The sequence below is a fragment of the Oncorhynchus nerka genome, linkage group LG7 (assembly GCF_034236695.1).
Source record: "Oncorhynchus nerka isolate Pitt River linkage group LG7, Oner_Uvic_2.0, whole genome shotgun sequence".
NCBI classification, from domain to species: Eukaryota; Metazoa; Chordata; class Actinopteri; order Salmoniformes; family Salmonidae; genus Oncorhynchus; species Oncorhynchus nerka.
The window spans coordinates 80,423,247-80,438,214 of NC_088402.1; the positions used below are offsets into that span (position 1 = coordinate 80,423,247).

At 48.1% G+C, this 14,968-nt stretch overlaps 1 protein-coding gene across 1 annotated transcript in view; it reads left to right on the plus strand.

Annotated features, from left to right (window-relative positions):
* The window catches only part of LOC115122977 (low-density lipoprotein receptor-related protein 1-like), a 298,647-nt gene that overhangs the window by 116,568 nt on the left and 167,111 nt on the right, over positions 1-14,968 (plus strand). The window contains exons 8-17 of the mRNA XM_065021093.1: positions 5,476-5,638; positions 9,326-9,548; positions 9,635-9,827; positions 10,157-10,300; positions 10,607-10,843; positions 11,113-11,293; positions 11,543-11,765; positions 12,032-12,221; positions 13,734-13,856; positions 14,130-14,270. Of these exons, the coding sequence (XP_064877165.1) occupies positions 5,476-5,638; positions 9,326-9,548; positions 9,635-9,827; positions 10,157-10,300; positions 10,607-10,843; positions 11,113-11,293; positions 11,543-11,765; positions 12,032-12,221; positions 13,734-13,856; positions 14,130-14,270 (1,818 nt within the window). The remainder of the gene's footprint in view (positions 1-5,475; positions 5,639-9,325; positions 9,549-9,634; positions 9,828-10,156; positions 10,301-10,606; positions 10,844-11,112; positions 11,294-11,542; positions 11,766-12,031; positions 12,222-13,733; positions 13,857-14,129; positions 14,271-14,968) is intronic.

Here is a 14,968-nt window from a genome sequence, read left to right on the forward strand (position 1 = left end):
AAATTGTCTAGCCTGGTAAAATAAGAGCGGGGCAGGCCTTTTATTTTGAATCTCTGTAGACCAGGGGAATGGGGACACATCACAGGCCCAGATGTCTCTGCCCTAGCCGGGTCTCGCACATGTCTGTGCTATCGTGCCATTGGTGTGACAATGACCATAGGAAGACAGCACAAACAGATCTGGGAACAGGCTATCTCTGTGCCACTGTGGAATAGCCCTGTAGCAGCATGGTTTAACATTGTTCAGTCATCCAACCTGGGGTTTGTCTTTGGAAGTGGCCAAACCTACCATGGGACTCACGAAAAAAGTCATTTTAAGTCACAGAACCCTGGGACAGCTAACTATAGGTGGTTTGGATGGGGACAGTCTATCATTAAGCAATAAGGCCACGACAGGGTGGGATGGGATAGGCCAACTGGGTGTGGGGATATGGCCAATATCCCACAGCTAAGGGCTGCTCTTAGGCACGACAGGGTGGGATGGGATAGGCCACCTACAGGGGGGTGGGATGGGACATGCTAACTACAGGAGGGTAGGATGGGACAGGCTAACTTTAGGTGGTTGGGATGGGACAGGCTAACTACAGGAGGGTAGGATGGGACAGGCTAACTATAGGTGGTTTGGATGGGACAGGCTAACTACTGGGATGGGGGTGGAATGGGACAGGCAAACTATACCGGGGGGTGGTTGTCTGGGACAGGCTGCTAACTACAAGGGGGGTGGAATGGAACAGGCAAACTACTGGGGGTGGAATGGAACAGGCTAGCTACTGGGGGTGGAATGGAACAGGCAAACTATAGGGGGTGGAATGGAACAGGCAAACTACTGGGGGGTGGAATGGAACAGGCAAACTATAGGGGGGTGGAATGGAACAGGCAAACTATAGGGGGTTGGAATGGAACAGGCAAACTACAAGGGGGGGGGTGGAATGGAACAGGCTATGGGGGGTGGAATGGAACAGGCAACTATAGCTACTACTGGGGGTGGAATGGAACAGGGGGGTGGAATGGAACAGGCAAACTATGGGGGGTGGAATGGGACAGGCAAACTATAGGGGGTGGAATGGAACAGGCAAACTATAGGGGGTGGAATGGAACAGGCAAACTACTGGGGGTGGAATGGAACAGGCAAACTACTAGGGGGGGTGGAATGGAACAGGCAAACTATAGGGGGTGGAATGGAACAGGCAAACTATAGGGGGTGGAATGGAACAGGCTAGCTACTGGGGGTGGAATGGAACAGGCAAACTATAGGGGGGTGGAATGGAACAGGCAAACTATAGGGGGTGGAATGGAACAGGCAAACTACTGGAACAGGGGGGTGGAATGGAACAGGCAAACTAACTATAGGGGGGGTGGAATGGAACAGGCAAACTACTGGGGGTGGAATGGAACAGGCAAACTATGGAACAGGGGGGGGTGGAATGGAACAGGCAAACTACTGGGGGGTGGAATGGGACAGGCTACCTACTGGGGGGTGGAATGGAACAGGCAAACTATAGGGGGGTGGAATGGAACAGGCAAACTACTGGGGGGTGGAATGGGACAGGCTAGCTACAGGGGGGTGGATGGGACAGGCTAGGTCTCTCTGTGGAACTGCCCCTCCACACTCCCTTCCCAACCGCCTTCTCACAGATAGACTCTCATGGTCAGAGACTAGCCCTTGCTCGGGTAGTCAGCTGGAAGAAACCAAGAGGGTCGAACCACAGCCTCCAAAATAACACTATTAGCATTTAATTCAAACCCAGCTATTTTTCCTCATTCTGCTGTCAATCTTCTCAGCCAGCCATTCAGCCAGTGAGTCTGGCAGCCAGTCAGTCAGCTAGCTATTCAGCCAGTCAGCCAGAGAGTCAGGCAGTCAGTCAGTGCTCAGACAGAGCGAGTGTTACCCTTTCTTTCTACACTACCATACCGATTCCAACTGTATTTTGCTGGGCTGTCTCTGATTAACCTTGTCATTTTAAGCACCGTTCCAGCAACTATGGTGGATACATAACCTGCACCGCCTGGCTTGGCTTGGTTCGGCTTGGCTCAACTCAGTTGTGTGAAAAGGGTATATGAATGAGGCAGGGTTGTTAGTCAGGGTTGGGGCATGTCAGGTCACCAAGCAGGCTGTGGGTTGGTGGAGAGGGTTAATCTCTTTCTCTCCCACTGGGTGGGCTGGGCTAATGGGCTGTGTTTGGGTCAGTTCAGCGCCAATATTTTTTCTGTCTGTCTCGCTGTCTCTCTCCTTCTCTCCCTCTCCTCTCCCCTCCCCTCTTTCTCTCAAAGTATGTCACTCCATTCAAGTGGTGGACAACCCTCTAGACTAGCCAATGTAACACCATGACAGGAACTCCTAAATTACAATGCGGCTCTTGTTTAGTCTCCTCTCTCTCTCTCTCTCTCGCTCTCTCTGTCTCTCTTGCTAACACTCTCTCTCTCTCTCTCTCTCTCTGTCTCTCACTCTAATTCTCTCTCGCTCTCTCTCTCTCTCTGTCTCTAACTCGCTCTCTCTCTCTCTCTCTCTCTCTCTCTGTCTCTCTCTCTCACTTTAATTCTCTCTCACTAACTCTCTCTCTCTCACTTTAATTCTCTCTCACTCTCTCTCTAACTCTCTCTCTCTCACTCTCTCTCTAACTCTCTCTCTCTCACTTTAATTCTCTCTCACTCTCTCTCTGTCTGTCTCTAACTCTCTCTCTCTCTCTCTCTCTCTGTCTCTCTCTAACTCTCTCTGTCTCTCTCTAACTCTCTCTCTCTCTCTCTCTCTCTCTCTCTCTCTCTCTCTCTCTCTCTCTCTCTTTCTCTCAATTCAATTCAAGGGGCTTCATTGGCATGGGAAACGTGTTAACATTGCCAAAACAAGTGAGGTAGAAAATACACAAAAGTGAAATAAACAAGAAAAATAAACAGTAAACATTACAGATACAGAAGTTTTAAAACAATAAAGACATTACAAATGTCATATTACGTATATATACAGTCTTGTAACGATGTACAAATGGTTAAGGGTACACAAGGGAAAATAAATAAGCATAAATATGGGTTGTATTTACAATGGTGTTTGTTCTTCACTGGTTGCCCTTTTCTTGTAGCAACAGGTCACAAATCTTGCTGCTGTGATTGCCATTGTGGTATTTCACCCAGTAGATATGGGAGTTTATCAAAATTGGGTTTGTTTTCAAATTATTTGTGGATCTGTGTAATCTGAGGGAAATATGTATCTCTAATATGGTCATACGTTGGACAGGGGGTTAGGAAGTGCAGCTCAGTTTCCACCTCATTTTGTGGGCAGTGTGCACAAAGCCTGTCTTCTCTTGAGAGCCATGTCTGCCTACGGCGGCCTTTCTCAATAGCAAGGCTATGCTCACTGAGTCTGTACATAGTCAACGCTTTCCTTAAGTTTGGGTCAGTCACAGTGGTCAGGTATTGTGCCACTGTGTTCTCTCTGTTTAGGGCCAAATAACATTTTTGCTCTGTTTGCTCTGTTTTTTTGTTAATTCTTTCCAATGTGTCAAGTAATTATCTTTTTGTTTTCTCATGATTTGGTTGGGTCAAATTGTGTTGCTAATTGTGTTGCCTTCTCTTTCGAACTCTCTTGCTCTCCTCTCAATTCTATTCAATTCAATTTAAGGGCTTTATTGGCATGAGAAACATATGTTAACATTGCCAAAGCAAGTGAAGTAGATAATAAACATTACACTCACAAAAGTTCCAAAATAATGAAAACATCTCTCTGCCTGTATCACCCACATACTAACAGTGCCTTGAGAAAGTATTCACCACCCTTGGCATTTTGCCTATTTTGTTGCCTTACAACATGGAATTAAAATATATTTTGAGGGGCTTGTATCATTTCATTTACACAACATGCCTACCACTTTGAAGATGCAAAATATTTTTATTGTGAAACAAACTAGAAAAATACATTTAAAAAACAGAACACTTGAGCATGCATAACTATTCACCCCCCAAAGTCAATACTTTGTAGAGCCACCTTTTGCAGCACATATAAGCTTGGCACATCTAGCCACTGGGATTTTTGCCCATTCTTCAAGGCAAAACTGATCCAGCTCCTTCAAGTTGGATGGATTCCGCTGGTGTACAGCAATCTTTAAGTCATACCACAGATTCTCAATTGGATTGAGGTCTGGGCTTTGACTAGGCCATTCCAAGACATTTAAATGTTTCCCCTTAAACCACTTGAGTGTTGCTTTAGCAGTGTGCTTAGTGTCAATGTTCTGATGGAAGGTGAACCTCCGTCCCAGTCTCAAATCTCTGGAAATATTTAGCGACATCCATGATTCCTTAAATTCTGACCAGTTTCCCTGCCGATGAAAAACATCCCCACAGCATGATGCTGCCACCACCATGCTTCACTGGTGTTCTCGGGGTGATGAGAGTTGTTGGGTTTGTGCCAGACATAGCATTTTCCTTGATCGCCAAAAGGTACATTTTAGTCTCATCTGACCAGAGTACCATCTTCCATATGTTTGGGGAGTCCCCCACATGCCTTTTGGCAAACAGGAAACGTGTTTGCTTATTTTTTTATTTAAGTTATGGCTTTTTTCTGGCCACTCCTCCGTAAAGCCCAGCTCTGTGGAGTGTACGGCTTAAAGTGGTCCTATAGACAGATACTCCAATCTCCGCTGTGGATCTTTGCAGATCCTTCAGGGTTATCTTTGGTCTCTTTGTTGCCTCTCTGATTAATGTCCTCCTTGCCTGGTCCGTGATTTTTGGTGGGCGGCCCTCTCTTGGCAGGTTTGTTGTGGTGCCATATTCTTTCAATTTTTTAATAATGGATTTAATGGTGCTCCGTGGGATGTTCAAAGTTTCTTATATTTTTTTATAACCCAACCCTGATCTGTACTTCTCCACAACTTTGTCCCTGACCTGTTTGGAGAGCTCCTTGGTCTTCATGGTGCCGCTTGCTTGGTGGTGCCCCTTGCTTAGTGGTATTGCAGACTCTGGGGCCTTTCAGAACAGGTGTATATATACCCTGAGATCATGTGACACTTAGATTGCACACATGTGGACTTTATTTAATTAATTATGTGACTTCTGAAGGTAATTGGTTGCACCAGATCTTATTTAGGGGCTTCATAGCAAAGGGAGTGCATACATATGGATGGCCCCTTATTTAGGGGCTTCATAGCAAAGGGAGTGCATACATATGGATGGCCCCTTATTTAGGGGCTTCATAGCAAAGGGAGTGCATACATATGGATGGCCCCTTATTTAGGGGCTTCATAGCAAAGGGAGTGCATACATATGGACACACCACTTTTCAGGTTTAAAAAATAAATAAAAATTGAAACAAGTAATTAAAAAAAAATCTTTCCCTTCACCAATTTTGAATATTTTGTGTCTGTCCATTACATGAAATCCAAATAAAAATCTATTTCAATTACAGGTTGTAGTGCAACAAAATAGGAAAATGCCAAAGGGGGTGAATACTTTTGCAAGGAACTGTAACCTCTTTTCTGTATCCCACCAGATGTGGAGCAGATGGCTATTGACTGGCTGACAGGAAACTTCTACTTTGAGGACAACGTGGACGATCGTATATTTGTGTGCAATGTCGACGGCCAGACGTGTGTCACTCTGCTGGATCAGGAGCTCTACAACCCTAAAGGCATCGCCCTGGACCCCCTCATGGGGTGAGCACTACCGCGATAACAACCCCAGAGACCCCTAAGAAGTGCCCTGAGATGCTTTCTTGTGTACTTCCCCTTGGTCCTTCTGGTCAGTTGACTGCCCACCCAGCTCTTAGTCAGTCAGGTGACTGCCCACCCAGCCCTTAGTCAGTCAGGTGACTGCCCACCCAGCTCTTAGTCAGTCAGGTGACTGCCCACCCAGCCCTTAGTCAGTCAGGTGACTGCCCACCCAGCTCTTAGTCAGTCAGGTGACTGCCCACCCAGCCCTTAGTCAGTCAGGTGACTGCCCACCCAGCTCTTAGTCAGTCAGGTGACTGCCCACCCAGCCCTTAGTCAGTCAGGTGACTGCCCACCCAGCCCTTAGTCAGTCAGGTGACTGCCCACCCAGCCCTTAGTCAGTCAGGTGACTTCCCACCCAGCTCTTAGTCAGTCAGGTGACTGCCCACCCAGCCCTTAGTCAGTCAGGTGACTGCCCACCCAGCCCTTAGTCAGTCAGGTGACTTCCCACCCAGCTCTTAGTCAGTCAGGTGACTGCCCACCCAGCCCTTAGTCAGTCAGGTGACTGCCCACCCAGCCCTTAGTCAGTCAGGTGACTGCTCACCCAGCCCTTAGTCAGTCAGGTGACTGCCCACCCAGCTCCTAGTCAGTCAGGTGACTGCCCACCCAGCCCTTAGTTAGTCAGGTGACTGCCCACCCAGCTCTTAGTCAGTCAGGTGACTGCTCACCCAGCCCTTAGTCAGTCAGGTGACTGCCCACCCAGCCCTTAGTTAGTCAGGTGACTGCCCACCCAGCCCTTAGTCAGTCAGAACACTTCCTCCTCTAAGACATACACACACATGCAACATGCATGATCACTTACCCTTGTTGATGCTGGCATGTCAAAATGGTTTGGTGCATCTTGAATGTGAGGGGTCAAATATAAATTGAAGAAGTACATTATAATGCGGTCAGTCCTCCCTTTCCTCAATTTAATATCCCCACACACTCCTCTACCTCCCTTCGCTCCTCTACCTCCCTTTCCTCTACCTCCCTTTGCTCTACCTCCCTTCGCTCCTCTACCTCCCTTTGCTCTACCTCCCTCCTCTACCTCCCTTTGCTCTACCTCCCTTCGCTCCTCTACCTCCCTTTGCTCTACCTCCCTTCGCTCCTCTACCTCCCTTTGCTCCTCTACCTCCCTTTGCTCTACCTCCCTTTGCTCCTCTACCTCCCTTTCCTCTACCTCCCTTTGCTCTACCTCCCTTCGCTCCTCTACCTCCCTTCGCTCCTCTACCTCCCTTTGCTCTACCTCCCTTCGCTCCTCTACCTCCCTTTGCTCTACCTCCCTTCGCTCCTCTACCTCCCTTTGCTCTACCTCCCTTTGCTCCTCTACCTCCCTTTGCTCTACCTCCCTTTGCTCCTCTACCTCCCTTTGCTCTACCTCCCTTTGCTCTACCTCCCTTCGCTCCTCTACCTCCCTTCGCTCCTCTACCTCCCTTTGCTCTACCTCCCTTTGCTCCTCTACCTCCCTTTCCTCTACCTCCCTTTCCTCTACCTCCCTTTGCTCCTCTACCTCCTTTTGCTCTACCTCCCTTTGCTCCTCTACCTCCCTTTGCTCCTCTACCTCCCTTTGCTCCTCTACCTCCCTTTGCTCTACCTCCCTTCGCTCCTCTACCTCCCTTTCCTCCTCTACCTCCCTTTGCTCCTCTACCTCCCTTTGCTCCTCTACCTCCATTTGCTCCTCTACCTCCCTTTGCTCCTCTACCTCCCTTTGCTCCTCTACCTCCCTTTGCTCCCGCTCCCTTTGCTCCTCTACCTCCCTTTGCTCCTCTACCTCCATTTGCTCCTCTACCTCCCTTTGCTCCTCTACCTCCCTTTGCTCCTCTACCTCCCTTTGCTCCTCTACCTCCCTTTGCTCTACCTCCCTTTGCTCCTCTACCTCCCTTTGCTCCTCTACCTCCCTTTGCTCCTCTACCTCCCTTCGCTCCTCTACCTCCCTTTCCTCTACCTCCCTTTGCTCTACCTCCCTTCGCTCCTCTACCTCCCTTTCCTCTACCTCCCTTTGCTCCTCTACCTCCCTTTGCTCCTCTACCTCCCTTTGCTCTACCTCCCTTTGCTCCTCTACCTCCCATTGCTCCTCTACCTCCCTTTGCTCCTCTACCTCCCTTTGCTCTACCTCCCTTTGCTCCTCTACCTCCCTTTGCTCTACCTCCCTTTGCTCCTCTACCTCCCTTTGCTCTACCTCCCTTTGCTCCTCTACCTCCCTTTGCTCTACCTCCCTTTGCTCCTCTACCTCCCTTTGCTCCTCTACCTCCCTTTGCTCTACCTCCCTTTCCTCTACCTCCCTTCACTCCTCTACCTCCCTTTCCTCTACCTCCCTTTGCTCCTCTACCTCCCTTTGCTCTACCTCCCTTTGCTCCTCTACCTCCCTTTGCTCCTCTACCTCCCTTTGCTCTACCTCCCTTTGCTCTACCTCCCTTTGCTCCTCTACCTCCCTTTGCTCTACCTCCCTTTGCTCCTCTACCTCCCTTTGCTCTACCTCCCTTTGCTCCTCTACCTCCCTTTGCTCCTCTACCTCCCTTTGCTCTACCTCCCTTTCCTCTACCTCCCTTCACTCCTCTACCTCCCTTTCCTCTACCTCCCTTTGCTCCTCTACCTCCCTTTGCTCTACCTCCCTTTCCTCTACCTCCCTTCACTCCTCTACCTCCCTTTCCTCTACCTCCCTTTGCTCCTCTTCCTCCCTTTGCTCTACCTCCCTTTGCTCCTCTACCTCCCTTTGCTCTCTACCTCCCTTCACTCCTCTACCTCCCTTCACTCCTCTACCTCCCTTCACTCCTCTACCTCCCCTCTCTCCTCTACCTCCCTTTGCTCCTCTACCTCCCTTCACTCCTCTACCTCCCTTCTCCTCTCCTCTACCTACCTCCCTCTCTCCTCTACCTCCCTTTGCTCCTCTACCTCCCTTCGCTCCTCTACCTCCCCTCTCTTCTCCCTACCTCCCTTTGCTCCTCTACCTCCCTTCACTCCTCTACCTCCCCTCTCTCCTCTACCTCCCTTCACTCCTCTACCTCCCTCTCTCCTCTACCTCCCCTCTCTCCTCTACCTCCCTTCGCTCCTCTACCTCCCCTCTCTCCTCTACCTCCCTTCGCTCCTCTACCTCCCCTCTCTCCTCTACCTCCCTTCGCTCCTCTACCCCCCTTGCTCCTCTACCTCCCATCGCTCCTCTACCTTCCCCTTGCTCCTCTACCTTCCCCTTGCTCCTCTACCTCCCCTTGCTCCTCTACCTCCCCTCGCTCCTCTACCTCCCTTCGCTCATCTACCTCCCCTCTCTCCTCTACCTCCCTTTGCTCCTCTACCTCCCCTCGCTCCTCTACCTCCCTTCGCTCATCTACCTCCCCTCTCTCCTCTACCTCCCTTCACTCCTCTACCTCCCCTCTCTCCTCTACCTCTCCTTGCTCCTCTACCTCCCCTCTCTCCTCTACCTCCCTTCGCTCCTCTACCTCCCCTCTCTCCTCTACCTCCCTTCGCTCCTCTACCTCCCCTTGCTCCTCTACCTCCCCTTGCTCCTCTACCTCCCCTTGCTCCTCTACCTCCCCTCGCTCCTCTACCTCCCCTCTCTCCTCTACCTCCCCTTGCTCCTCTACCTCCCCTTGCTCCTCTACCTCCCCTCGCTCCTCTACCTCCCCTCGCTCCTCTACCTCAACTCGCTCCCTACAGGAAGGTATTCTTCACGGACTATGGTCAAACTCCCAAGGTGGAGCGTTGTGACATGGACGGTCAGAACCGGACCAAGCTGGTGGATAGTAAGATCGTGTTCCCCCACGGTATCACCCTGGACCTGGTCAACAGGCTGGTCTACTGGGCTGATGCCTACCTGGACTACGTAGAGGTGGTGGACTACGAAGGCAAGAACAGACACACCATCATACAGGGCCTGCTGGTGAGGACACACACACGCACATACACACATACACAATACACATACAGACACCAACTCGGACTGTGTTTCTGTTGTTAATCTGTTAGATTGAACACCTTTATGGGCTGACGGTGTTTGAGAACTACCTGTACGCCACCAACTCAGACGAAGGCAACCTAAACCCCGCTAAGACCAGTGTGATCCGGATCAACCGTTTCAACTCCTCTGACTACACGGTGGTTACCAGGGTGGACCGCGGCGCCGCCCTGCACGTGTACCATCAGAGACGCCAACCCCCAGGTAAGTTCACACCCACAAACCCCCATGCATATATCCAGAACAGCCGCTGTAGGAATTGGACAATCTTTGCCATGAAGTTTGGAACGTAGTGTGCACAGGTTTTTGTTCCAGCCCTGCACATGTACCACCAGACACGCCAACCTCCATCTAGGTACAGGCCTAGGGCAGCAAAATGATGGTACTGTTTTCCTGAAATCCTGGTTGGAGGAGTCCAGAAGAGTATCTATCTGTCTGTATCTAGTTGTAGCCATGTTGGTGCCTAGTGCTGATCATTCACTTCTGACCACTGCCCCTTGACCCCTCTCTTGTCTGCTGGTGCCCAGTGAGAGAGAAGAGTCATGCGTGTGCCCCGGACCAGTTTAAGAAGCCAGGAGGCTGCTCAGACCTCTGTCTGCTGGGGAACAGCCACAAGACCTGGACCTGCCGCTGTCGCTCTGGATTCAGCCTGGGCAGCGATGGGAAGTCCTGCAAGAGTGAGTACTTTCTAAGTTTTAATTGAATTGAATTGAATGCCATACACTGAGCATAGCATGGAAATCACACACAACAGCACATCTCAGCTCAGCATTGAACTCCATACAGAACAGACCTGCAATTTATGTAGTAGCAATATGAGTTGAATATAATTTCTCGAAGCAAAAAAATGTACCATTTATATAACCACGACATACTCTTTGGACAGAAAAGGTCTCGTTGTTGTGTTTCTCCAATCTTGTAACTAACCGTTCAGCGATGTTCCCATGACAATGATGGAATGTTTTCTGATATTCCCTCTGCAGAACCTGAACATGAGTTGTTCCTGGTGTACGGTAAGGGCCGCCCTGGCATCATCCGTGGCATGGACATGAATGCCAAGGTCCCAGACGAGTACATGATCCCCATTGAGAACCTGATGAACCCAAGGGCGCTGGACTTCCACGCCGAGAGCGAATTCGTCTACTTCGCTGACGCCGTGAGTTATATAATTGGACGGCAGAAGATCGACGGCACCGAGAGAGACACCATCCTGAAGGATGGTGAGGACTGATCTGGTACCATAGTGTTTCACATCAAATGCATTACAACAACCCTCTGTTCCACCCTATTACAAAATCAAATCGCAATTCATATAGAACTGTGATGCGTATAGAATCACGAGATGTATCAGATAGCTACCTAGGAATTGTGATACAAAGGTCCCTGCCAATACCAAGCCCTAGTAGAAAGTCACTCTCGCTCTCTCTCTCGCTCTCTCTATCCCTTCCTCTATCCTTCTGTCCCTTCCTCCCTTCTTTCCTTCCCTCAGGCATCCACACCGTGGAGGGGATAGCGGTAGACTGGATGGCAGGTAACCTATACTGGACAGACGACGGGCCCATGAAGACCATCAGTGTGGCCAGGTTGGAGAAGGCCTCTCAAACACGCAAGACCCTCATTGAGGGCAAGATGACCCACCCTCGCGCCATCGTCGTGGACCCCCAGCACGGGTCAGACATTATGCCCTCCTTATGTTCTATTGCTATAGTATCCATCTCACACAGACATCACCCTATGAGAATGTATGGTAATATTTCTGTACATTTCCCCAAATTCCTAGGTTTTCCAGAAATGCTGGTTGGAGGATTCCTGGGGGAACACTTTTTGGGAGATTTCTGGAAAACCTGTGAATTTCAGGAAAGTTACTTGCAGTTTGCAAACGTAGTAATGCTCTAACAGAACGTGTGATTGTGTTCCAGGTGGATGTACTGGACAGACTGGGAGGAGGACCCCAAGAAGACTAACCGAGGGAAGATCAAGAAGGCGTGGATGGACGGTTCGCATGACCAGGTCCTGCTGACCAGTAAGACAGTGCTGTGGCCCAACGGCCTGAGTTTGGACATCCCGCAGGGTGTCCTGTACTGGGTGGATGCATACTACGACCGCATCGAGATGGTTTACCTCAACACCACAGAGCGCAAGGTCAGTTAGACTGCTTACTAAGCCTAGACCTAACCCTAATGATCACACATGTACAAATCTCCCCACCACATCCACACTCCTACTGTTTCTCCCACCTGCCTATATCCCATCTGATTGCCAAACTGTCTAAATCAAGTGTCAGCAAATACTCCCCAAATACTCCCAAAATGTATATATAAAAAAGAGGCTTCTATGCTTTTGACTTTCACCATGACCAGGGGTCATGATCTGTGTTGTATGATAATTTTCTCTCTCTCATTGGTCAGATGGTGTATGAGGGAAGTGAGCTGAACCACGCCTTCGGCCTGTGTCACTACAAGCACTTCCTGTTTTGGAACGAGTACCGTGGCGGCAGCATCTTCAAACTGGACACCACCACCAGCACTGTCACGCTGCTCCGAAATGAACGACCACCCCTCTTCGAGATCCGTGTGTATGACGCTCACCAGCAGCAAGGTAACTTTAATGGAAAGTACTATATGGATAATGCTAGGTAACTCTATATAGGTAACACTAGGTAACAATATATGGGTGACACTAGGTAACACTATATGGGCAACACTAGGTAACACTATATGGGTGACACTAGGTAACACTATATGGGTGACACTAGGTAACACTATATGGGCAACACTAGGTAACACTATATGGGTGACACTAGGTAACACTATATGGGTGACACTAGTTAACACTATATGGGCAACACTAGGTAACACTATATGGGTGACACTAGGTAACACTATATGGGTGACACTAGGTAACACTATATGGGTGACACTAGGTAACACCATATGGGTGACACTAGGTAACTCTATATAGGTAACACTAGGTAACAATATATGGGTGACACTAGGTAACACTATATGGGTGACACTAGGTAACACTATATGGGTGACACTAGGTAACACTATATGGGTAACACTAGGTAACACTATATGGGTAACACTAGGTAACACCATATGGGTGACACTAGGTAACTCTATATAGGTAACACTAGGTAACAATATATGGGTGACACTAGGTAACACTATATGGGTGACACTAGGTAACACTATATGGGTGACACTAGGTAACACTATATGGGTAACACTAGGTAACACTATATGGGCAACACTAGGTAACACTATATGGGTGACACTAGGTAACACTATATGGGTGACACTAGGTAACACTATATGGGTGACACTAGGTAACACTATAGGTAACACTATATGGGTAACACTAGGTAACACTATATGGGTGACACTAGGTAACACTACATGGGTAACACTAGGTAACACTATATGGGTAACACTAGGTAACACTATATGGGTGACACTAGGTAACACTAGGTAACACTATATGGGTGACACTAGGTAACACTAGGTAACACTATATGGGTGACACCAGGTAACACTAGGTAACACTATATGGGTGACACTAGGTAACATTATATGGGTGACACTTGGTAACACTATATGGGTGACACTAGGTAACATTATATGGGTGACACTAGGTAACACTATATGGGTGACACCAGGTAACACTATATGGGTGACACTAGGTAATACTATATGGGTGACACTAGGCGCCACTAGGTAACACCATATGGGTGACACTAGGTAACACTATATGGGTAACACTAGGTAACACTATATGGGTGACACCAGGTAACACTATATGGGTGACACTAGGTAACACTATATGGGTGACACTAGGTAACACTATATGGGTGACACTAGGTAACACTATATGGGTGACACTAGGTAACACTATACAAGACAGTGAACAAGCAAGTCATAAAATGTCATCATAACACATGCCAAAACAAATTTCGTAAAAGGTTATAATGTGTCAGTGATTTAGCTAGCCTAGATGTGAATGAATGAATGCATGAATAAATTAATACTTTAATGGCCCAAATAGGAAATGAGCTTGGTAATAATGCTAACGACCCTGTCTGCCTGTCTTCTGTTGGTGTTTCAATAGGCACCAACCTGTGTCGTGTGAAAAACGGTGGTTGCAGCAGTCTGTGTCTGGCTATCCCTGATGGCAGGTCCTGTGGCTGTGCTGACGACCAGATACTGCATGACGACAATGTCACCTGTAAAGGTATGCATTGGGATGGTCTCAATTAGAATATGTTAAAATATTATTTTAAGTTGATCTGGGATGCTGTATGGAATGTCCATGTTTAAGCTGGTGAGTGGAGAAACGAATGTCTCAGACCTGCTTTCTTCAGCTGAATTGGTTCTAATAGCCCTCATAAGTAGATAAATGCATCCCATATTTCCCGAATATGAACAGCTGACATTGAGACGTTGCTCTACTAGAGTGTCCGTAACAGTCTTCTCCTTTCCTCACTCTCTCTCTCTCTCTCCCTAGCCAACCCCACCTACATCCCTCCTCCTCAGTGTCAGCCCGGAGAGTTTGCCTGTAAGAACAACCGCTGTATCCAGGAGCGATGGAAGTGTGACGGTGACAACGACTGTTTGGACAACAGCGACGAGGCGCCTGAGCTCTGCCGTGAGTAGTGTCACTCCGCCACTCCTTCGCCTTGGTTACTGAGCAACACACACACACAACAACAACAGCAACAACAATAACAACAATGCATGACATGCACAGTTAAGAATCATGAGCTGAGTAGGACCAGCAGCAGAGCATGAGCTTTGTTTAAAGCTGATCCAGCACTAATACTGCCTCTTCTTTGAAACATGCATCAATTGAATTTTAAATATCTATTGACTGTTAAATAGGCCCATAGTTTCTCCATATATCTCTCTCTGCATGTGACAATTAGTAAAACTAGGATTTCTCTGTGTATACATGAAAGTTCCACTTCCAGTGCATGACAGAGCAGTCGGAGCAGCAGAACCTCCATCATCCTAAAACATAATGTGCTTATAGATGTGTCATGTCAGCTTTATGAACTTACATTTATTGAAAATCCCCTTATATTAGGCCAGTTATAGGAGACTCCTTTGTGACACAGTCCCTCTTGTAGAGATACTGTAAAAACATGTTCTAATTCTATTGATCTTACATTCTAATTCTAATGTTCTAATTCTATTGATCTTACATTCTAATTCTAATGTTCTAATTCTATTGATCTTACATTCTAATTCTAATGTTCTAATTCTATTGATCTTACATTCTAATTCTAATGTTCTAATTCTATTGATCTTACATTCTAATTCTAATGTTCTAATTCTATTGATCTT